The sequence below is a fragment of the Balaenoptera acutorostrata genome, chromosome 7 (genome assembly GCF_949987535.1).
Source record: "Balaenoptera acutorostrata chromosome 7, mBalAcu1.1, whole genome shotgun sequence".
Taxonomy (NCBI): domain Eukaryota; kingdom Metazoa; phylum Chordata; class Mammalia; order Artiodactyla; family Balaenopteridae; genus Balaenoptera; species Balaenoptera acutorostrata.
Genome location: NC_080070.1, coordinates 98,426,255 through 98,451,789, shown reverse-complemented (window position 1 = coordinate 98,451,789; position 25,535 = coordinate 98,426,255). Strand labels below are relative to the sequence as shown.

The following is a 25,535-nucleotide window of genomic DNA, read 5'->3' as shown; positions in this document are numbered from 1 at the left end:
TCTTTAGTTTTCCCTCATTTGAGAATGTCTTTATTTCCACTTCATTCACGAGGGATAGTTTTGCCAGATACAGAACATACAACTGCCAGCCTTTGGGCAGGACTCCTGTTCAGTCCAGGAGAGAAATAAGCCTACCTGGGTAGCTTTCTGTTCTGGATTGGGTGTCAGGAGATGCTGAGCCTGGGTCACCTTGTGCTGTTGTGTGGGGATTCGTCAGACTTCCAGCCTCTACATTATTCCTCCATTCCTGGGTCCTTAAGCAGTCTGCCTTCCTCTTTCCACCTTTCAGAGTCCTTTGGTTGCTGTTTAGGTTATTTCCAGGGTTTATAGTTGCACTTAGCAGGGAAGAACTGTAAATATGAATCTGTGCCATGTTATCTGGACCAGAAGTCCTCCTATATATTTTTTTTAAAATATATTTTCTTCTGGCTAGGCTTGTTTTTAGTATTTGTTTATGAAATATGTTTTAGGGTTATTTTAGCTCAATTGGATGAAAAGCTTTCTGTAAGTTGAACAGTGCTAAAAAAGATTTCAAAATATTCAAATATATTTTGCCATTATTTAGAGAGCTTTTCCCCAACAAAGATTAAATCTTTCTAAGACATCAATTTTATAGCCTGCAAAACATTCCAGTTAATTCTTATTTGCTGGAACTAAATCACTTCCTTCATTTGGGGTCTTAACAAAAGTAGTGACTCTTGTGTGTCTGTTTTCTTTGTTACTAAATCCTCGGCTGCTGCAGCAGATGAGAAAGACTCTGATTCCACCTCTGTCTTATGTTTGCACATGCTCACATACAAAACTGAGTCAGGTCCTGAGTACCCTTACTGTCTACAGACTTTTGCCATATTCCTACTGACCATATCAAAATATTTAGGCATTAATGCCAGCCTGCAGATGCGACCTCATCATTTTGTCATGAACATTTAACGTTGGGCAAGGAAGTAAATTAGTATTTTCCATGATCGTATTCATCTTTGAATGCACAGTACCTAGACCAAGTCCCCAAGAGTTTCATGGATACGCAGTGGGAAATAAAAATTAGATAATTTTAAGGATTCAATAATGGAGAGGAAGGTGGGTATTCTTGTACTTATACATGTATAGAAATAATTTTCCAAAAGTTTCGTGTATTTTTTAAAGAATTTTTCATCTAGGCATAAATTAATATGTTTGAGATTCAAAATGTTGAACCCATAAGTTAATCTTCATAATTGATTTTTTCAGTTTTACTCAGCATTATTTTCATAAACTGGCAAAGTACTTTTAAGTTGTTGGTATTTGTACACTGCTTTATGTAACGTTCTCCTAAATTATGTATTTGTATGTTGGTTTTGTTCATATGGTAAGTTCAAGGAGTAAAAGATCTCTGAAATTAGTGTTATTTAATGTGAAAAATCACATTACAATTTAATTGTTTTCACTTTGGTTTAGATTTTTTGTGTATTAGCTTCTCCTAAATGAGACCCTACCCTCCCACCCCCCAACAAATTGAGCAGTCATCTTACTAATATTTTGGAAATGTTTTTTGACTGCTACATCTTAAAGTGGTACTATATCCTTTGTGTAATTTATATGATTCATTTTTTATGGAATCTTGGTAGAACTGAAAGTGATTTGAGGGACTATCTGTTTCAACTTAATTGCCTTTGGTAATTTGCTGTAACTAATATGGTAAAAGTAATAAGACAGTGAGATACCTGAAAATATTCTTGAAATTCTAACTTAACTAGATTAAAGACAGATTTTGTATTTATGAAGAAAATGGAAGAAGAGTAAATATAGCATACAGTTTGGATTAAAGAATTGAATTAAATATGTGAGAGTATTTGAATCATAGGAAAGTAGAAGTTATAAGAAATAGTATAAGGAAATGCCAGTGGGAAGGTAAAATGTAAGTAATGTCTTATATATTAAAAGAAAAAGAACTACTAAAGAAATCTATTTTTAATAATAAAGGGAGATTAATCTGTGAGTTTCAAATGTCTATTACTAACCTACTTTAGCAAATGAATTCCTTGTAGAAAAATAGAAAGGAATGAAGTTAATGAGTATATTTTGCCATAGGAGACGGTGTCAGCTCTTTTCTATGTAGCCTCCCATTCATTAAACTTTCAGACCTACTTTCTCATCATGATCCCTACCTGTTTCTAAACTGGGAAGGAAAATGAGTTTGTCCTGACTTTAAGCAGTACTCACTTTCCCCCAAAGATCCCATTATTCCCTGGCTGCTCATCCTGTTCTGTGTCTCATCCCTTCATAGTGAGGGTCTCAAGCCACTCCTCTTGTGAGAGATAGGAGCTCAGGGCCTGCATTCTGTCATTACTAAGTGAGCCCTTCTTTAAATCTCTTTTTAATTCTCTTTTGTCTGCGTGAAGACACCTTCATCATTTTACTTTCTCTTTAGTTTGCTTCATGTATCTCATTTTGTCCTTTGACTTTTAACCTTCCCATATTCTTCTGTTTTAGATGTATCTCTCCTAAACAGTATATAGTTGGATTTATTTTTTCAGTCACTTAATCTTTGCCTTTTATTTGCAAAAGTTAGTTAACTTTTAATATAATTACTAATGTAATTTTGTTTATATCTATTATCTTGTTTTATACTTTATATTTGTCTTACCTATTTTTGTTTCTTCTTCTTACTTTCTTTTGCAATTTTCTAGTTCAGGTTTCCCCTTCTAATTTAGAAGTACATACACTTGTTTCTGTTCTCTTAGTTGTTACTATAAATATTATAACATTCATACTTATCAAAGTCAAAATTTAGTGAGTACTTCTATTCTCTCAGATACCATAGGACCTTGGACATTTTAACTTCATTTTGTCCACTCCCAATTTATGTATTACTGGTGTTGTGCACTTTAATCCTATATTTAAACCCATAATAGAGTATTGTTATCACCTAAACAGGCAAATTAATTTAGATTTACCATCACATTTACCAGTTTCTTCACTCTTCATTCCTTCTTGCACTTCAGACCTTCCAACTTGGATTCCTTTACTTTCACCCGGAGGTACCTTTTAGGAATTTGCGTGAATAAGGATCTTTTTTTTTTTTTAATTTTATTTATTTACTTATTTATTTTTGGCTGTGTTGGGTCTTCATTTCTGTGCAAGGGCTTTCTCTAGTTGCGGCAAGCGGGGGCCACTCTTCATCGCGGTGCGCGGGCCTCTCACTATCGTGGCCTCTCTTGTTGCGGAGCACAGGCTCCAGACGCACAGGCTCAGTAGTTGTGGCTCAAGGGCTTAGTTGCTCCATGGCATGTGGGATCTTCCCAGACCAGGGCTCGAACCCCTGTCCCCTGCATTAGCAGGCAGATTCTCAACCACTGTGCCACCAGTGAAGCCCGAATAAGGATCTTTTGATAGCAAACCTCTGGTTGTTCTTAGTTTGGAAATGTGCCTTTTATTTCATTCTCAGTCTTGAACGATTGTTTTTTCTGGCCATATGGTTCTGAGTTAACAGTTACTTTCTTCAGTATGTTGAAAATACACCACTGTTTTATGTCTTTCATTGTTGTTCTTTTTTTTTTAGAGAATACTTTATTAGTTTCTGTAATCAAACCCATGTAGATAAGACCTTACATATTTAATACAGTGTGTTACCCCTGTACAAATGGAAAAAATTATGTTTAACGTTTCTAGACCAATATGGCTGTTGATTTCTGTACAATGCCAACCCAACACAGTACAACTGGGATACTTCTCCAAAGTTGACAGCACAGCTAAAGTTTCCAAAAATTCAAATTATATATGTGTGTGTGTGTGTGTGTGTGTGTGTGTGTATAGATAGATAGATTTATTTATTTATATAAAAAGACCAATAGCAGTATGTTTTACATCGATAGCAGCAACAGCTTTTCCAGGTTCTGCAGTCATCTGAACAAAATTATAGAGACATCCAGCACACTCCATTAAAAAAAAAAAAAAAAAGGTAAAAAACAAAACCTGAGAAAACAGCAAATTCTGTTACTGTTGTGGTACCTGGCACCATTTTTTTTTTTTTTAATTAGCTTCTCAATTACCATCTGTCATCATTGTTCTTAAAACAGCTGTCAGTCCAGTTGCCAGTCCTGTGAAGATAATCTGTTTTTCCTTTTCTAGCTACTTTTAAGAACTTTTTATCTTTGGTGTTTCATACTTTCACTATGATGTGTCTAGGTATGGATTTCTTTTTATTTCTCCTTGTTTGGACTTATTTGGTCCTTTAATTCTGTAATTTGGTGTTTTTAATCTTTTTGAATGAATTTTCATCCATTGTCTTTTCAGATATTACTTCTGCCCTATTCTTTCCATCTCTGTTTTCCTTCTCGATCTTTGATTAGAAATATGTTGGATCTTCTCACTTGTCTTTTCTATTTTTTAACCTCTTTCATATTTTCTCTTTTTTTTTTTTTTTTTTTACACCAAGCATTGTACATGGATGACCACAACAAAAGCAACAATGATTGCAATTACCAAACATGAAACACACTTATACTATGTCATAACATTGACATTCAGTCCAGTAATCCTCCACTGTAACAGCTCCTTTACTTTGCAGTGAAAATTGATTTGTATATTCTTTTCCTCTGAGTCCTTGTGGGATTTTTTTTTTTAATTCAGACAGAAAGTCACAAAAATTATACTCATCCTCATCAGTTCACTCAGTCCCATGTAATTAATTTCTTTTTTTTCATCTTGATCTTTTGTTAGCACTTTTATGAGTTCATCAGTTTTTCATTAGAGTTCTGAAAATGCTTATTCATTCAGTTCAGCAGTACAGTCAGTTACCAGAAACCTGTACTTGTCAGAGTCTTTTCCATGAATTTCTTGAAGATGAAACTCTTTTATAGGAACATATTTGCAAAATCATCAGAGTACACCCAGAACTGTCTGTAAATGACAAAAGACTTAAAAATGACCATGGTTAAAGATTTGATGAAAGTTCATAATAATGCAGTTGACAAGAAAATTAGTTATTTCTGAGATATACATTTTAAAGTAATAACTAGGATTATTACTTATAACATTATACCAGAACATATAAGATTTTTAGAAGTTTCCTGTAATGTCTGAAACATTTATATTAACATATTTCCATACATATTTCCATACAAATACAAATATAAGATTTTTAGAAATTTCATGTAATGTCTGAAACATTTATATTAACATATTTCCATACATATTTCCATACAAATACAAATATAAGATTTTTAGAAATTTCATGTAATGTCTGAAACATTTATATTAACATATTTCCATACAAATAACCCAATGAAAGTTTAGTATTAGTTGTTTTGTTTGTTTTTTTATACTGCAGGTTCTTATTAGGCATCAGTTTTATACACATCAGTGTATACATGTCAATCCCAATCGCCCAATTCAGCACATCACCATCCCCACCTCATCGCAGTTTTCCCCCCTTGGTGTCCATATGTCCATTCTCTACATCTGTGTCTCAACTTCTGCCCTGCAAACTGGCTCATCTGTACCATTTTTCTACGTTCCACATACATGCATTAACATACGATATTTGTTTTTCTCTTTCTGACTTACTTCACTCTGTATGACAGTCTCTAGATCCATCCACGTCTCAACAAATGACTCAATTTCGTTCCTTTTTATGGCTGAATAATATTCCATCGTATATATGTACCACAACTTCTTTATCCATTCGTCTGTTGATGGGCATTTAGGTTGCTTCCATGACCTGGCTATTGTAAATAGTGCTGCAATGAACATTCGGGTGCACGTGTCTTTTTGAATTACGGTTTTCTCTGGGTATATGCCCAGTAGTGGGATTGCTGGGTCATATGGTAATTCTATTTTTAGTTTTTTAAGGAACCTCCATATTGTTCTCCATAGTGGCTGTATCAATTTACATTCCCACCAACAGTGCAAGAGGGTTCCCTTTTCTCCACACCCTCTCCAGCATTTGTTGTTTGTAGATTTTCTGATGATGCCCATTCTAACAGGAGTGAGGTGATACCTCATTGTAGTTTTGATTTGCATTTCTCTAATAATTAGTGATGTTGAGCATCTTTTCATGTGCTTCGTGGCCATCTGTATGTCTTCTTTGGAGAAATGTCTATTTAGGTCTTCTGCCCATTTTTGGATTGGGGTGTTTGTTTCTTTGATATTGAGCTGAATGAGCTGTTTATATATTTTGGAGATTAATCCTTTGTCCGTTGATTCATTTGCAAATATTTTCTCCCATTCTGAGGGTTGTCTTTTCGTCTTGTTTATGGTTTCCTTTGCTGTGCAAAAGCTTTGAAGTTTCATTAGGTCCCACTTGTTTATTTTTGTTTTTATTTCCATTACTCTAGGAGGTGGATCGAAAAAGATCTTGCTGTGATTTATGTCAAAGAGTGTTCTTCCTATGTTTTCCTCTAAGAGTTTTATAGTGTCCAGTCTTATATTTAGGTCTCTAATCCATTTTGAGTTTATTTTTGTGTATGGTGTTAGGGAGTATTCTAATTTCATTCTTTTACATGTGGCTGTCCAGTTTTCCCAGCACCACTTATTGAAGAGACTGTCTTTTCTCCATTGTATATCTTTGCCTCCTTTGTCATAGATTAGTTGACCATAGGTGCGTGGGTTAATCTCTGGGCTTTCTATCTTGTTCCATTGATCTATGTTTCTGTTTTTGTGCCAGTACCATATTGTCTTGATTACTGTAGCTTTGTAGTATAGTCTGAAGTCAGGGAGTCTGATTCCTCCAGCTCCATTTTTTTGCCTCAAGACTGCTTTGGCTATTCGGGGTCTTTTGTGTCTCCATACAAATTTTAAGATGATTTGTTCTAGCTCCGTAAAAAATGCCATTGGTAATTTGATAGGGATTGCATTGAATCTGTAGATTGCTTTGGGTAGTATACTCATTTTCAAAATGTTGATTCTTCCAATCCAAGAACATGGTATATCTCTCCATCTGTTGGTATCATCTTTAATTTCTTTCATCAGTGTCTTATAGTTTTCTGCATACAGGTCTTTTGTCTCCTTAGGTAGGTTTATTCCTAGGTATTTTATTCTTTTTGTTGCAATGGTAAATGGGAGTGTTTCCATAATTTCTCTTTCAGATTTTTTATCATTAGTGTATAGGAATGCAAGAGATTTCTGTGCATTAATTTTGTAACCTGCAACTTTACCATATTCATTAATTAGCTCTAGCAGTTTTCTGGTGGCAGTTTTAGGATTCTCTATGTATAGTATCATGTCATCCGCAAACAGTGACAGTTTTACTTGTTCTTTTCCAATTTGTATTCCTTTTATTTCGTTTTCTTCTCTGATTGCCGTGGCTAGGACTTCCAGAACTATGTTGAATAATAGTGGTGAGAGTGGACATCCTTGTCTCGTTCCTGATCTTAGAGGAAATGCTTTCAGTTTTTCACCATTGAGAATGATGTTTGCTGTGGGTTTGTCATATATGGCCTTTATTATGTTGAGGTAGGTTCCCTCTATGCCCACTTTCTGGAGAGTTTTTATCAGAAATGGGTGTTGAATTTTGTCAAAAGCTTTTTCTGCATCTATTGAGATGATCATATGGTTTTTCTTCTTCAATTTGTTAATATGGTGTATCACATTGATTGATTTGCGTATATTGAAGAATCCTTGCATCCCTGGGATAAATCCCACTTGATCGTGGTGTATGATCCTTTTAATGTGTTGTTGGATTCTGTTTGCTAGTATTTTGTTGAGGATTTTTGCATCTATATTCATCAGTGATATTGGTCTGTAATTTTCTTTTTTTGTAGTGTCTTTGTCTGGTTTTGGTATCAGGGTGATGGTGGCCTCATAGAATGAGTTTGGGAGAGTTCCTTCCTCTGCAATTTTTTGGAAGAGTTTGAGAAGGATGGGTGTTAGCTCTTCTCTAAATGTTTGATAGAATTCACCTGTGAAGCCATCTGGTCCTGGACTTTTGTTTGTTGGAAGATTTTTAATCACAGTTTCAATTTCATTACTTGTGATTGGTCTGTTGATATTTTCTGTTTCTTCCTGATTCAGTCTTGGAAGGTTATACCTTTCTAAGAATTTGTCCATTTCTTCCAGGTTGTCCATTTTATTGGCATAAAGTTGCTTGTAGTAGTCTCTTAGGGTGTTTTGTATTTCTGTGGTGTCTGTTGTAACTTCTCCTTTTTCATTTCTGATTTTATTGATTTGAGTCCTCTCCCTCTTTTTCTTGATGAGTCTGGCTAATGGCTTATCAATTTTGTTTATCTTCTCAAAGAACCAACTTTTAGTTTTATTGATCTTTGCTATTGTTTTCTTTGTTTCTATTTCATTTATTTCTGCTCTGATCTTTATGATTTCTTTCCTTCTGCTAACTTTGGGTTTTGTTTGTTCTTCTTTCTCTAGTTTCTTTAGGTGTAAAGTTAGATTGTTTACTTGAGATTTTTCTTGTTTCTTTAGGTAGGCTTCTATAGCTATAAACTTCCCTCTTAGAACCGCTTTTGCTGCATCCCATAGGTTTTGGGTCATCGTGTTTTCATTGTCATTTGTCTCTAGGTATTTTTTTATTTCCTGTTTGATTTCTTCAGTGATCTCTTGGTTATTTAGTAACGTATTGTTTAGCCTCCATGTGTTTGTCTTTTTTACGTTTTTTTCCCTGTAATTCATTTCTAATCTCATAGCGTTGTGGTCAGAAAAGATGCTTGATATGATTTCAATTTTCTTAAATTTACTGAGGCTTGATTTGTGACCCAAGATGTGATCTATCCTGGAGAATGTTCCGTGTGCACTTGAGAAGAACGTGTAATCTGCCGTTTTTGGATGGAATGTCCTATATATATCAATTAAATCTGTCTGGTCTATTGTGTCATTTAAAGCTTCTGTTTCCTTATTTATTTTCATTTTGGATGATCTGTCCATTGGTGTAAGTGAGGTGTTAAAGTCCCCCACTATTATTGTGTTACTGTCGATTTCCTCTTTTATAGCTGTTAGCAGTTGCCTTATGTATTGAGGTGCTCCTATGTTGGGTGCATATATATTTATAATTGTTATATCTTCTTCTTGGATTGATCCCTGGATCATTATGTAGTGTCCTTCCTTGTCTCTTGTAACATTCTTTATTTTAAAGTCTATTTTATCTGATATGAGTATAGCTACTCCAGCTTTCTTTTGATTTCCATTTGCATGGAATATCTTTTTCCATCCCCTCACTTTCAGTCTGTATGTGTCCCTAGGTCTGAAGTGGGTCTCCTGTAGACAGCGTATATATGGGTCTTGTTTTTGTATCCATTCAGCGAGCCTGTGTCTTTTGGTTGGAGCATTTAATCCATTCACGTTTAAGGTAATTATCGATATGTATGTTCGTATGACGATTTTCTTAATTGTTATGGGTTTGTTATTGTAGGTCCTTTTCTTCTCTTGTGTTTCCCACTTAGAGAAGTTCCTTTAGCATTTGTTGTAGAGCTGGTTTGGTGGTGCTGAATTCTCTTAGCTTTTGCTTGTCTGTAAAGCTTTTGATTTCTCCATCGAATCTGAATGAGATCCTTGCTGGGTAGAGTAATCTTGGTTGTAGGTTCTTCCCTTTCATCACTTTAAGTATTTCATGCCACTCCCTTCTGGCTTGCAGAGTTTCTGCTGAGAAATCAGCTGTTAACCTTATGGGGGTTCCCTTGTATGTTATTTGTTGTTTTTCCCTTGCTGCTTTCAATAATTTTTCTTTGTCTTTAATTTTTGCCACTTTGATTACTATGTGTCTCGGCGTGTTTCTCCTTGGGTTTATTCTGTATGGGACTCTCTGCGCTTCCTGGACTTGGGTGGCTATTTCCTTTCCCATGTTAGGGAAGTTTTCGATTATAATCTCTTCAAATATTTTCTCTGGTCCTTTCTCTCTCTCTTCTCCTTCTGGGACCCCTATAATGCGAATGTTGTTGCGTTTAATGTTGTCCCAGAGGTCTCTTAGGCTGTGTTCATTTCTTTTTATTCTTTTTTCTTTAGTCTGTTCCGCAGCAGTGAATTCCACCATTCTGTCTTCCAGGTCACTTATCCGTTCTTCTGCCTCAGTTATTCTGCTATTGATTCCTTCTAGTGTAGTTTTCATTTCAGTTATTGTATTGGTCATCTCTGTTTGTTTGTTCTTTAATTCTTCTAGGTCTTTGTTAATCATTTCTTGCATCTTCTCAATCTTTGCCTCCATTCTTATTCCGAGGTCCTGGATCATCTTCACTATCATTATTCTGAATTCTTTTTCTGGAAGGTTGCCTATCTCCACTTCATTTAGTTGTTTTTCTGGGGTTTTTTCTTGTTCCTTCATCTGGTACATAGCCCTCTGCCTTTTCATCTTCTCTGTCTTTCTGTAACTGTGGTTTTTGGTCCACAGGCTGCAGGATTGTAGTTTTTCTTGCTTCTGTTGTCTGCCCTCTGGTGGTTGAGGCTATCTAAGAGGCTTGATGGGAGGCTCTGGTGGTGGGTAGAGATGACTCTATTTTCTCTTTTTTTAACCTCTTTAGTTTGCATTCTGTATCATTTCTTCAGAACTATCCTCATATTGCTTAATTTTCTCTACATCAGGGTCTAATCTACCATATAATTTTTAATTTGTTATATTTTCATACAGGTTTTTTCTGTCAATTCATTTTTTTAATCTATTTCATTTCCTGGTGAAATTGACACATTGAGTGTTTCTCCCTAAGTAATTTATATATGTGCACATTACTTTTCTTGACCTGTTCAGAAGTTTTGTTTTTTTTTTAAATATATATATATTTATTTATTTTATTTATGGCTGTGTTGGGTCTTCGTTTCTGTGCGAGGGCCCTCTCCAGCTGTGGCAAGCGGGGGCCACTCCTCATCGCGGTGCGCAGGCCCCTCACCACCGCGGCCTCTGTTGTTGCGGAGCACAGGCTCCAGACGCGCAGGCTCAGTAGCTGTGGCCCACGGGCCTAATTGCTCCGCGGCATGTGGGATCCTCCCAGACCAGGGCCCGAACCCGTGTGCCCTGCACTGGCAGGCAGACTCTCAACCACTGTGCCACCAGGGAAGCCCCTCAGAAGTATTTTTTTAATTAAAATATTGTTGGTTTGTAATATTATGTTAGTTTCAGGTGTAGAACATGGTGATTTAATATTTTGGGGCGTTATACTCCATTTAAAGTTATTATAAAATATTGGCTGTATTCCTTGTGCTCTACAATATATCCTGTAGTTTATTTATTTTATACATAGTAGTTTTTACTTTTTAATTCCCTACTCTTGTCCCTCCCCTCTTCTCTCTCCCCACAGGTAACCAATAGTTTGTTGTCAATATTTATAAATCTCGTAAAGATATTTTAAATCTGCAGATAGTTTTATTTTTTATTTTCTAAACAAGCATGGCGTATTATTCAGAAAGCTATAAGATATATATATATGTGAAACTGTTTTCAAATAAAATATAGTGAGTTTTTACTAAATTAATGGGCTATTAGAAAAGAAAGCTATTCATTAAATTTGAAATTAAAAAATAGTGCTAATACATGGTAATAATATAAATAGTAGCTCATATTATTGAATACTAACTGTGTTACAAGCACTGTGTTAAGTTGCTTTACAGATGACCTCATTTAATGAGCACAACACTATTTCACACATTTTTAACAACCAACTTAATTTTCTGTTTCATTTAACTTAACTCCTAAACTAGGTAAATGGGAGCACATTTATAAAAATGTTGAGTAACTTGACATTTTTTTACCTTTTCATCAACTTTACTCATATGTGCATATAAAATATTACTAAGAAAATCATTAACAGAATGACAGCTGGACAACTACACCTCTACGGTGAGCACATAACTTACAGCACATACCAGATTTCCAAGTTAATGGGTAAGGATCCCTTGGTCCTGTTGGCTGGAGGCACACTGACAGGTCTGTTCTCTTGAACACTCCCTTTTTTACAGATCATCCTCATTCTTTATTCAGGCAAGATTATAATACAGCTTATTAGAAGTAAGCTCTCTCAGCTATGATCGCATTTTAGTCATACTTTTCATAAGTTTTGGAGTTGTAGTTAGGAGACCTAAATCCTAGTCAAGTAAGTTTCTGTCATTATCTAGTCGTTATCACTTCGGACAAGTCACTGAACATCTCGATTTCTACATTGGTTAAGTTAATTATCTGAATATAGCAATTTTTTTAATGCTGAGGTTGGCATACTTTTTCAGTAAAAGGTCCACATAGTAAATATTTTAGGCTTTGCAGTCCAAGAGGCAAAATGGAGGATAGGATATAAGTATGTGTATAAGTAAGAGAGAAAACTCTTGTCTCACTCCACCTTGTTTGCCTATGATGGGGTCATCCCATTTTGTGGGCATATTTTTCACTCATTTGCCATCAGCTGAAGACATTCTTGGGACAAAGAGGGAAGGGGCTTGGCAGGCATGACAGGCAGAGTGACCACTGTGGTCAGTTTCACTCTTTGCCACAGTGGCATTTGTGTCCCTGTGCCCTCTTCTTTCCCCCTGAAGAATCCAGCTTTCTCATCAAATTTCAAAGTTTTGGTAGTATACAGACCACATTCTGTGATATCCCCCCCTTTAAAAAAAATCAGAAAATACTAGAGGAACTTTATGAGTTGAAAATTAAAGAAGAATTCTAAAATAGCTTGGGGGCCAAAGAAAAAAATAAAATGGAAATTAGAGTATAAAACTATTTCCAAGGTAATAGAGTAAAACAATAGAATGAAAAAATATTATAATTCATATCTTTTTTCCATCTCTTTCAAGTGTTTTCTCGAATGTCTACACCTCAGTGGGGATTAATTTTTTTTTTAGCCGCACCCCATGGCATGTGTGACATTAGTTCCCCCACCAGGGATCAAACCCACGCCCCCTGCGTTGGAAGTACAGAGTCTTAACCACTGGACCACCAGGGCAGTCCTCAAAATATTATAATTCAGTTCAATAAAAGGCAAGAAAGGAATAAGAAAGACACATAGAAGAAGGAGAAATAGAAAGCTTGACATAATGGTAGAAATAAAATTTTAGAATATCTTTACAGTGAAAGCAAATGGAGTATATAGTCCAGCCAAAAGGACTGTTGTTAGACTGACTATAAAAAGAAAGTCACGGGCTTCCCTGGTGGTGCAGTGGTTGAGAATCTGCCTGCCAATGCAGGGGACACGGGTTCGAGCCCTGGTCTGGGAAGATCCCACATGCCGCGGAGCAGCTAGGCCCGTGAGCCACAACTACTGAGCCTGCGCGTCTGGAGCCTGTGCTCCGCAACAAGAGAGGCCGCGATAATGAGAGGCCCGCGCACCGCGATGAAGAGTGGCCCCCGCTTGCCACAACTAGAGAAAGCCCTCGCACAGAAATGAAGACCCAACACAGCCAAAAATAATAAATAAATAAATAAATAAAATTAAAAAAAAAAAAAGTCACACTATATGTTGTTTATGTGAGCACTATCTAAAGTTAAGAAAATACAAAACCTGAAAGTAAAATGATGAAAAGTACATAGGAAAAAAGATTAGCACCTAAAAGAATGCTGATATAGGTATATTAATATTAGAAAAAAAAACGCACTTTAAGGCAAAGCCATTACTTTTGAAAAAAAGGACCATTAGATAATAATGAAAAGGTTTAATTTGCCAGCAAAACATGATAATTTTAAATGTATGCACCAAATAACAGATTCAGAAATACAAAGCAAAAACTAACAATTATGGAGAGAAAAGGACAAACTTCTTATTATAAGGGGAGAATTTTAGTACCTCTCTCAAGTAGATAAAAAAATATAGATAAAAGTAGATAAAAAATTATAAGATTTCAACAACACAAACAAGCTTGATCTAATAAATATATTTAGAATGGAGAGTGTAACAGCTTCAAAATACATATTCTTTTCAACACATAGAACATCTATAAAAAATGTTTTGGGACTTCCCTGGTGGTGCAGTAGTTAAGAATCCGCCTGCCAGTGCAGGGGACATGGGTTCAAGCCCTGGTCCAAGAAGATCCCACATGCCGTGGAGCAACTAAGCCCGTGCACCACAACCACTGAGCCTTTGCTCTAGAGCCCACGAACCATGACTACTGAAGCCCACGCACCTAGAGCCCGTGCTCTGCAACAAGAGAAGCCACCGCAATGAGAAGCCTGCTCACTGCAATGAAGAGTAGCCCCCGCTTGCAGCAACTAGAGAAAGCCTGTGCGCTACAACGAAGACCCAGTGCAGCCAAAAATAAATAAATTTATTTAAAGAAAAAAATGTTTCAAGACATAATCTAATTTGTAATATTAGAAATTAAAGTCTTAGCCTTTTGAATGCAGAGCTTCATATTTCAATGTATTGATACAAAATGTTTTTCTAATTGAAAAAATGTTTTATATTTGCTAAATGTAGTATTTTCTATACATAAAATACTGTGGTAATCTATCCATATGTTCATTTAAAAAATTGTTAATAAAGTAATGACAGCTGACTGAACACTGCATAACAGTTTTCCCTTTGAAATTGTAATGGGAGGGAGTTCCCTGGTGGTCTCGTGGTTAGGATTTGGCGCTTTCACTGCTGTGCCCGGGTTCGATCCCTGGTCAGGGAACTGAGATCCTGCAAGCTGCGTGGTGCAGCCAAAACAAAAATAATAATAATAAAATAAAAAATAAAATTGTAATGGGAAACATAGTGGAGTCTTTGCAGCGTAATACGGTGAGCAAGGACTCTAGATTTGAATTCTTGCTAAGCCACCTCCAGTTCTGGGATCTGAGGAAAGTTACTTAACATCTCTAAGGCTCGTTTATAAAATGAGTACAATAGCTTCCACCTTGTAGTGTCAAGAGGAATAAATGAGATGCTGTGTAGAGGTACTTGGTACCAAGCAAATCACTACTACTATTACTGTTTTTATTACTCAGAATGTTTACTGCATCTCAAGGTATTGATCTCAAGTTAAGTGAGCATTTTTTTATTCCTAAGACACATGATTAGGTATTACGGATAGTATAACTCTTATGCCTTATATTGCCACAGACAGTTACAGGTCACCAAGTCTCCAGATCTTCTTGCCATTGCTGGCTTCTTTTTTCTGTTAGCCTGCAGGAGATGAGAATAAAAAATTGGGAGAAGAGAATGGGCTACTCAAAGAATTTCAGCTCTTGGGTCAGCTTGCTTTCTTGGGTTTCAGAGCATTTAACACTTTTGTTGGCATTATGCATGTGAAGTTATTTTGATTTTGACCTGTCAAAATACACTTTTGCTTTTGCCAGTATTAATCCACCCGGTGTTTTCCTGACTACCTAGTTGGTGATCAGTTTTAAAAGAAGACTAAGTCCCGGTCTGAAGGATGTATTTCTTATCTCATCTAACCAGCTACCCAACTCTGAAAAAGGCCCACTTTCACATTTTAGCTGCGCAATTCTCAAGGGAGTACAGATTTGCTATTCTGAGCTATTTAGATAGAAACTTCATAAGTTTTTTATGGAGAGAAGGAATGTCCTTTGTTTATAGTTTTTAAAGGTTAGCAGTCATGTGTGTGTCATTAAATGAAATAAATTTATCTCTAGTGGAGTCCTTAAAGGTTGATCATTGGTTTAACTAAGACTTTAAGCATATGTACAAATTTGTATATACAAATTTCGAAGTAGTCATATTCTTTGCAGATGTTCTTCTGAATTCAGTTATATATCTTTATCAAAGTATAAAATGTTTCAGAAGCAAGGGCATCATGTAATCTGATTAAACCATTTTCTCATAAAAATGCTTTCTTATTTTTAGATTACCTCTTTAGTGACTCTTCAGCTATTAACCCTGGTTGGCCATGATGATCAGCTTGATGGACCAAAATACAAATGCACAGTATCTCTAGACTTCATCAGAGCTATTGCTAGGTAAGTGTAGAATAATTGTTAAATGTCTTGAATTATGTAAATGATACACTAAATATAAAAATTAATCTTCTTTCTAGTGTAATGTCATTAGTCATTTAAGCAAGAAAAGGTCATTTTAGTGCCAAGAATGCATAAGTTTCACTGTAGAATGAACCCACTCATCAAATTTACAAATGACATAAAATTGGGAGAATTAGCTAACACGTTATATGGCAAAAAATCAAGATTCTGAGAGACCTTAACAGACTGGAATAATGGTCACATAGTAGCAAGGTAGGATTTAATGGGCAGTTGACTACAAAAAACTAGTATGTACTGTAGTGTATACAGAAGTCGAAATACAGTTACACATGAAACTTATATAATGTTATAAACCATTGTTACCTCAATTAAAAAAACAAAAAACCTCATAGGTACTAAAACAAGATGGAAGAGACCTGGCTTAAGTTCTAAGTATTTTAGATGACTACAGGGTTTTAAAAGTCTTGGTGTCTTGTTCAAGGGATATAATAGGTCTACTATGTGTTGCCATAGGCAGATCAAATGTGGTATGCTATGGTGTGCTTGGAGTTTTAAAAGGGGGCATTAATGAATGGGTACATGCTGAGGGGGCAGGAGGAGAGTAGTAGAATGAGGAACCATGTCACATCCCTGAGTGAGGGGCAAGGTGTGAGAGAAAAGGCTTAGGAAGGATATGGTAACCACCTCTAGATTTCAGAGGCTGTCATGTGCAAAATGGATGAAACTAATTCTCGATAATTCTAGAGCATTAGAAATTCAAGGGAAGAAAGTATGTCTGTCAAAATGAAAGCTATCTAAAAATGTAACGCGTTTCCTCATGAAGAGGTGTACTTGCTGTTAGGCAAAATGTGATAGCCATTATGGTTGCAACTGGATAACAGTTTGTCAGGACTTGTAGTAGAAGAGGTAGTGTGTGGGTAGTCTGGTAGGTGGAACAAGACAAGCCATAATGCAGTGTCTTCCCAACCTTTTTGAATATGATGATTCCATTTTAAAATCCTTTTAAAATTAATCATGGAAGTATTTATGTATATTTCAAAATTAATAATATATAGGCATGGAACATTATTCAGCCTAAAACCAGTGCTTGACATAGGTATGGATTTGCAGATCTCCTCTAATGAATTTTACAGTTTCTTGAAGTTTCTGACGTCCACAGGTTGGCAGCCTCTGCCCCGAAGTCTCTTCTGAATTAAAAGTTCTGTGATACTATGAAGCAGGTATTGAGACATTTTGATGACATGTAGACTCTGAAACTTGAAATGAGGGTTTTGAAATGTGTTGTTAGGATAAAACTGGGCAAACTTTTACACTGAGGAAATTGAGCAGAAACTTTTTTGGAGTTCATTCCACATGACCATAAAGCAGGAACGTTCTGTTTCTAAACAATGGTATTTAAAACTCTGTATCCTAAGAGCCTCTGTCAAAGGCATAACTTTTGAATGCTGAATGTTTACTTCAGGGATTTTGTCATGACTGTGTATGTGTTGAGTTGTGCCCCATCATAATCATGTACAGGACAGATTTGTGAGTGCCCCATATGATGAATATGCAGTGAACCGAACTGAACTGTGTGTTGCTTAATCCACAGCATCACTGATAATAAACACATCCAGAGAAGTGCACTTCCATTTACAGCCTCAGAAGGGAGCAGGAATTGTAGACCTGGAATTTTGCCGTAGAACTTGGGAACTCTAACTTGCTTTGTTACATGTGTTTACTCTTTCTTACTTTCCATGGGCAGTGTCCAAAGAATAGTCACCTCCCTCTTTCCACATCTGCCCTCATCCCCCCTCCCATCCCAGTGATGTTTTTGTACTTCTTTTCTGATGATTTAACCTGCCATTTTTTCCCTCCCTCCCCCATCCTTCTCTCTTTCCCTAATATTCTTCGTCACTGCCTTAATGAAAACCTGATTCTTACCTGGAGATACTACTTTCCCTAGAGTTATCTCTAGTGGTAGCTTCTTACGTTCTCAAACCCCAGTCCCTCAGGGTTGGATGCTCGTTAAGTGCTCTCCTTTTTTCTTGTTGCCATTTCTAGATTGTTACTTTCCCCCAGTTTCTTGTGAAAATGTGGGTTTGTTTGAGACTCTTGCAGTCTGGCTCTATTTTCCTCTTCTCCTTATGACTGATTATCTTCTACCAGCCTCCCAGCCATTCCACCTCATGTATTGAACAGTAGAGCACGTGGTTCATAGGTTTCTTTTATTCAAACCGCAAGTCCTAATGTCTGTATTCACTCTGTTCAGCATTCAGTTTCACAGAACTAAATCGAGACTATCAGTTGAGAACTTCTTCAGCTACCTACATTGGTGCCCATCTTCTGTCTTTCCTTTATCAGTAGGTTGGGATCCTCTTACTGTCTAAGGTGGCTTCTTCCACTTCTGCTCTGAATTCCATCTCCTCCCTTTCCCCAGAACCTTTTGCAGTCCTCAGACTCTCTGTTCTGTTCTTTCAGGCACCCAACACGGTTGACCTCTCTCTCTCTCTCTCTGTGTCTCTCAAAACTCTCTTCTTCTAGAGCCCATGATTCCAGTCTTCTGGTTTTCATATTTATTCTTTGGCTGTTTCTTCTAAAGCTCATTTGCCAGCGTATCCTATCCACCTGACCTTTAAATGTAGCTGGTCCTTGAGTGCTTTTTTCTTTTCATATTATATTTTTTCCTAGGTAATTTTAGCTTTACCCCTGCTTCAACATCTATCTGTGCACTGATCTTACTCCCCAGTTTTTAAAGGCCAGACCTTTTTTCTAATATTCTTGACCTTTATTGGATGTTTCCCACCTATATCAATGTATTTCCAAAACTGAACTCAGGAATTCCTACCTCTACTTCTGCCTGCCAACAAAAAAGGAGTGATGCAGCTTTCCTCCAGGGTTCCCTGGTTCAGTGACTAGCACTGCAGTCTGCCATGTTACACAGGCCTGAAACCTGAGAGTTATTTTTGACATTTCTCACTCCCACACTCCCAGTATCCAAGCATTAGTCCTTTTGAGCCTGTTGAGTCCCTCCTATTGTATCTCAAATTCATTCACTTTTGTCATTTGTTCTGTTAGCCCTCTAGACCAGGCCACCATCATCTCTTCTCTGGTAGCTTCCTAATTGGTCTTCTGTCTACTCTTATTCCCTTATAATTTGTTGTCCACACTATTGCCAGAATGATCTTATAAAAATTTAATATCACCTTCCTACTTAAAAGTCTTTAATATCAATAGTTTCCCATAACTCTTAGGATAAAAGACAGAATGTTTAAAATAGCCGGCGAGGCCCCAGTGACCTGGCCCCGGCCTTTATGCCCAGCCACACCTGCCACGCACATCTTCTCCCCTAGGTATTTGCACTTTAACCGCTCTGGCTGTTTTCAGTTCTTCATATACACCATTCATTGCATATGCAGCACTTCCCAACTCCTCCTCTCCTTAATCTAGCTAACTGCTGCGTAACCTTTAGATTTCAGTTTAAATGTCTCTTCCTTGAAGAAGCCATCTCAAACATACAATGACCTCCCATCGCTCACGCCTGCACACACACACTATAAACAGTTATACAGGTCCCCTTATCTTCTCAGACTTACCATTATTTTACATAAATAATTAATTCAGTAATTAGAACTTCCTCCCTACAGTATAAGTCCATGAAACTCAGAGCAGAGACTGCGTCAGTCATTGCCTTACTCAAACCCAGCACAAGACTTTAAACTTAATATATGCCAAATGTCCAAAGTATTGCATGTTTCTTAAAAATCACGATTAGCAGTAAAATTTCAGATGAAAGGGAACAATTGTGGTCTTGACTCTGGGGGCAGCAAGAAGAAGGGAGCTACTAAGGAGGCAGAGTTTCATTCGAAATTGAGGTTTGGTGGAGATCGGAGATCCCAAGGATAGTTAACAAAGATGAAGTAGGTAGCCCTAGTTCCAGACACCCGTGGCAGAGAATGAACAATTAGATCACAGGACACAACCTAAATATCCAAAGTAAGGGGATGGATCGGTTATTTATTATATATTCTTACAAAAAAACCATTGTGTGGTTATTTAAAATCATAATTTTGAAGGATAAAAACACAGGAAAATACTCATAATACAAGCTTAAGTGGATAAAACAGTGATATAAAAAGTTGTATATTATACAAGAAAGGCAGAAAACCCTAAGGCAAGGGAGTAATGGTCAAAATTGTCAGTTGCTGCCAAGAAATCAGGCCGAGTCTATGCAATTTAATGGTAAAGCAGTCGTTTGTAACTTTATCAAGAACACTTTCAGGGATACAGTGGGGTAGAAGTCAGGTTATAGGGCATTTAAGTAGTATTTATAAGAAAGTTGATGCAACAAATAGAATGCTTTTTATTCACTTAAGATTTATTGTGTTGTCCATTATAATCCCTATGCTAGGTTTTGGGGATATAGCAAGAAGTATAACAGATTTGTATCCTGTCCTCATGTGCCTACATTCTAGAATATTTTTGCTATAAAGAGGAAGAGAGGATTATTACCTACTAAACAGTTTGTGGGGTTGTGAGCAGGTAATTATTTTTTAAAGATTTGAGCATATTTAAATGCTGATAGGAAAGAACTCATAGAGAAGGAGAGTTAATGATACAAAAGAGAGGTATTAATTTAAAGCACAAAGTCCTTGAAAAGGTGTAGAACATGGGATTTAGAAACATTAAAGAAATAGGCCTAGATGAGAGAGGGGAATCCCTTTGCATTATAACAAGAGGAAAAGATGGATTCAGATGGAGCTGAATTGGGAGATTTGGTGGCAAGAAGTTGAAGGAGGTCTGATCTGACGCCTTCTGTTTTGCCTGTAAAGGAGGAGGCAATATTGAGACTAAGGACAGAAGTACTAGCAGTTTGAGAGGAATATGGATATTTGAAATAGCTGCTGTGGGGAATGGGAGAAAGTGCTGACAAGGAAAGCAACTTGATGCTAGTGTTGAGGGCCCAGTTGAGGTTCTTGACCTTGAATTTACAGTGGCAGCAATCTGTGAAACTTGTGATCTTCTCCAACGGCATTCCATATGCCAGGTACTGGGACAGCAAAGGGCTGTAATTGAAATCACATAGGATTGGGGTTTTGCCAGGTGAATTCAGTGGATGCTAGCAAATGAATGCTTGAAGTGACAAACTATGGAGTCTAAGCTAGGAAGGGAAGGAAGGAAGTAAAGCCAGTAGAGGGCTAATAGTTCAGTGCCTGGCACATAATACTCAGTAATTATTTGTAGATCAGGAGAAAGCGAAGAGAGGTTTGTGAACTAGTTGTCTCCTCTGGAGGTAAGAGAGAGGGATAGTGTGCAGTGAAGTCACTAAAGCTGAGGCAGATCTTGGGATGGAGAGGAAGACTGAACTGGGTGCTGCATTATTAGCTGACTAAGAGGTGGTGACAGGGGGATAAAGGGTGGCTAGTGGAATGGTCTGAGACTCAGAGGAGCAGAGCTTTTTGCACAGGGACACCAAGCCCACCTGACAGGACTGCCTGGGCTACAGTAGAGTCTAACCTCATTGGAAAGATCTGAAGAAGAGGCTTGGTCCTTCAGGGGGAGCCAACGTTCAGTTAAGCCTGGAAGAGAAAAAAAACCATTCATTCATGGAAGAGGTAGAGGACATAGAGAATGTTCTTGACCGAGGAACAGTGGAAAGATTTGGACAGAGAAGCAGTAGGAGGCTGGTTCCAGAAAGGAGCACAGAATATGGAGGTGTAGAGTATGGGAGAGGACAGATGCCAAGAAGCGTATTAAATATTGTCCCTGGGTCGTTCTTAATGTTAACGGTAGTTAAAGTTTCTAATTTTTTCCCTCCACAGTCAGTGGGTAGACGCTACAAAATAACTTAGATTGCAACTTAAAGTTGTATGATTGCAAATTGTCGGAAGGACCAAGCTAAAAATGAAAAACTCAAACTGCCTACAAAAGTAAAAGGAAATAAAATAGTATCCCATGAGAAAAAAAGTATTTCAATGTAGTAAAAGCATCAACAAAGTGAAATAAAAGGATAAAGGCAAAATTAAATCCTTAGATATATGCCATGTAATTAACTCGTATTAAAGTATTCTAAATTCTGATTTAAGAATTACTCCTAGGCAGAGTGCCACCAACATTATTTTTGTTTATCCTATTTCTTTCTAGATGCTTACTTTAGAAAATAATTATTTGTGTTCTATGAGAGAGAGAATCTCCTGTAGTATTTAAAAACTATCTTTGGGATGTGTGATTTAAGTTTTGATGTTGCCCTGTGGTTATTCTATCAAATTCTGCTGTGTCTTAAAATAATATATGTGGGGATCAGTTGGGTAAGTCACCTGTTTATACTGGGGGGTGGAGGGATGATAGAGAAAGGTAGTCATACATCTTGGGCAGTAAATGTTTCTTAGAGGAATGATCTTACATATTCATTTCACAATTAATTTAGTTTTTTTTTAAGTCCAAAAATCTTAACTGTATGATTCAGTTTGCTTGAGTGCTTCCCAGTGGCAAAGCAGAGAAATGGAATGTAGTGAACCTTTTATAAATGCTTAGTGTTTTTAAGTGTTTAAGTGTTTTTAGTGTAAATTGCTTAGTGTTTTTAAGTCAGTCCATTCATTCTAAAAAGAAAAATTTAGTGCATAAACTATGCTGCAGTGTTAAATAGATTATTAGATAAGATGAAGGAGTCCTACCACTAACAAATCACAGTATTTTCATTTGTTTATGTTCTAGTACTAGTCCATTATACAAACATTTCTCTGTAGCTATCACAACATAGTTGCAATTCTCTTTTCTCCTTACCTCTCTTAATATTGTAGTTATGGCTTCATATTGATCATTTTGTATGGCTTTGTAATAGTCTATCAAATAATGCCTTCTAGTCCCATAGTGTGGGAATTTTGTTTTCATCTTAGCTTCTTCTAAACTTTTTCTTTTCCACTCAGTGCAAAAAAAAAAAAAGAAAGAAAGAAAAAAATCCAAAAGACAATAAAACTTAACATTAAGTTCACTTTACCTTGTCACTTTAGGTTTATAACCTTAAGACCCAACATCATTGTGGGGAGATGTGCCTGGAGAGATACACAAATTCAACCTTCCTTTTTGCCTATGATTAAAAATAGCCTACTATCTCTGTTTCCTTCTAAAATCCTCTAAAAAAGATCTTTTCAACCAATCATGAAAAATCTTTTCATGATTTTTTTTAAAATGGTTTGTTAGTGGTACCTTGTTACTAGTAAGTTTGGTGGGGCTCTAGAGTTGAATGAAAGAAAAGCACATAAAAATAAACAGCTTTATGATATAATAACCATACCTTTTGTGTCTTTATGCCTGAGATAAGTTTTTATTTTAGTAACTATTTTTAGTTGTTTTATTACTGCTAATGATAACAGAATTGTTTTGGCAGTGTTTTTATACAATTTGGAAAGTTTTAGTGTTCTTCAGAGAGACACTATTGTAATGAAACAATTAAAGTACTCTTCATTCCATCATTAGGTACCACAATAGCCATAGCATCTCATTTGAGCTATTTTAAAATGTGTTTTCATAAGCAGTATCTATAGTTCCCCATTCCAGATTTTTTAAAATATTTGATATGTCAGTCATTTGCTTAGAAACTTTTTTAGAAAGTGTATTACAAAATGATAGACAAAAACACTAATTGATGATGGTTTAATAAATAAGAGCATGCAATTAGTGCATCTTTAAAGGCTGTTCTCACATGGATGATTATTTTTGCAGAATTGAATACTTTAAGGCTTTAATTTTATACTTATTGCTAGATCATTATATCTAATTATTTTGACCATTTATTCAAATAATAAACCTCCAAGTCTGAATATTTATAGTGAAGAATGAGTTTAGAGAAAGGAAAATAATTATATGTCTCTGTCTCCTGCTATTTTATTCTGCCTGCTATCAGAGTACAAAAATATACATTTACATCGTCTGTTTGTTGTATCGTATTCTTGGATCATACAGATTTAGTTACAATACACACGCAGGTCAGCCAGTGTTAAAAGACTGAAAAGAATGAAAACTACAAATGAGGACAGATGAGCTATGCATTATGTAATAATAAAACAGGTGTTTTGGAAGATAAACGATGTTCAAAAGCAAAGAAGATTTAAATACTTCTGCATCTCTAATTACTTTATTCTGGTTATTAGACAAAAAGCAAATAGCTTTCAGATGAAATCCAAACTTTCTGTAGTATAATACAGAAATACAGAATGTTGGATAATTCTAACTTCGTTTCCTTTTTTTAGAAAAGCAAACTTTATGCATTGGGGAAAAAAACTTTTTAAAGAAACTCTGTTCCTAGTGACATTTAAAAAAATAATGTCAATTCTATCATGATGCTTTTGACAGTATCTTAGGATTGTTTAGCAGTAGTTGTGAATTATTTTGCATGTGATTCTCAGAATCATACATACAAAGCTGAGCAGTCTAGGCAGTGAGGATGCTAACATACTATCTGTTTTTGTTTATAGGACGGTGAACTTTGACATAATAAAATACTTGTATGATTTCTTGTGAAAACAAGCTTCAAAGCCATATGGACACTGTGACAATGACTAAGCCAAGCTGTGTTCATCCAACTACTCAGTTGGCCAGGGAGAGGAGTTCTTTGGCTCTATTGGATTTGTCCAGACAGGTGCTGGCCCAGCATGGAATCTGATGAAAATACTCTGATTGGTCTGGGTGAATGTGAGCAGAAGACTATTTACCAGGGACCCTGGAGTATTTGGAAGGAACGTGTTAATTATAAACAGCAGGGTTTGAGCACAATCTGTTCTACTCTTAATGATGTTATCTTAACACTGAAATTGCCTGAAACCCATTTACTTAGGACTACATTTTACTCTGTGAACTATCCCCTGCACCTTGAATGTGCCAGCAGCCCTTGTATATAAGCCCAGTCTTTTCACTTCCTCTCCACAGGAGCCTCTGCAGTTGCTTGCCAAAGCAGATTTTCCTAAGGCCACCACTTTAAAAAATCATAGTTGCAAAATATAGTAAGTAGAATTTTTTTTTTTTTTTTAAGATCCAAGTTTGTATATGCTTATCTTTCACCCTGATTTTCTCAAAAGGCAAGGTAGTTTGATCAGATATAGGGCAGCTTTCCACCTCTAAGCCTACTTGATAACTGCAGTATGCTTAGGTGCGGTTTATCTGGTCACTTTCGCAATTAACTACCCAACGTAGCTTTTTAATCTGCATGATGGTTTTCTTTCCTTTTTTTAGTCATTGGCCTTTACTAGTTCTACAATAAAATTTTTTCCTGTTATATCAGTTATGAACCTTGGGTCTGATTTTCTTGTCTATTCATATTTTTTAAGACGTTTTCTGTTAGCATGTAAATGCTTGAAAATTATCTTGAGCAGATTTAAAGTGCTTAATTACGGAGCCTAGTTTAAATTTCAGTTGCATTTTATTCTTTCATTCTTTTTTTGAAGAAGAATTCTCACAATAGGCACCCCCAAATAGGAAGCCTTTTAATGTAGTGACTGACACTTTCTGGATCAAAGAAAACGAGTGGTTGTCTACTTGCATTTATTTAGAGGTACTGAGGAGGGGGAGAAGGAATGAAATTCCTTTGTGTCTGCCTACACAAGATAGCGTGGAGCACCCTCACCCTGTGTCTCTTGTCCCATGGAAGATGGTGAAATTTTGTGTTCCACAGATGTTTGTAGAAGCCAGGACCAGGGAAAAGCCACGTGCACTGCAAATTCAGGCTTAGGCTTCCTGCACGTAGAAA

At 36.4% G+C, this 25,535-nt stretch overlaps 1 protein-coding gene across 1 annotated transcript in view; it reads left to right on the top strand.

The window, feature by feature from the left end:
* ORC5 (origin recognition complex subunit 5) overlaps positions 1 to 25,077 on the top strand; it is an 85,846-nt gene extending 60,769 nt beyond the window's left edge. The window contains exons 13-14 of the mRNA XM_007177310.3: positions 15,681 to 15,793; positions 24,268 to 25,077. Coding sequence (XP_007177372.1) covers positions 15,681 to 15,793; positions 24,268 to 24,313 — 159 coding nt within the window. The 3' untranslated portion in view covers positions 24,314 to 25,077. The remainder of the gene's footprint in view (positions 1 to 15,680; positions 15,794 to 24,267) is intronic.
* The last annotated feature ends 458 nt before the right edge of the window (positions 25,078 to 25,535 follow it).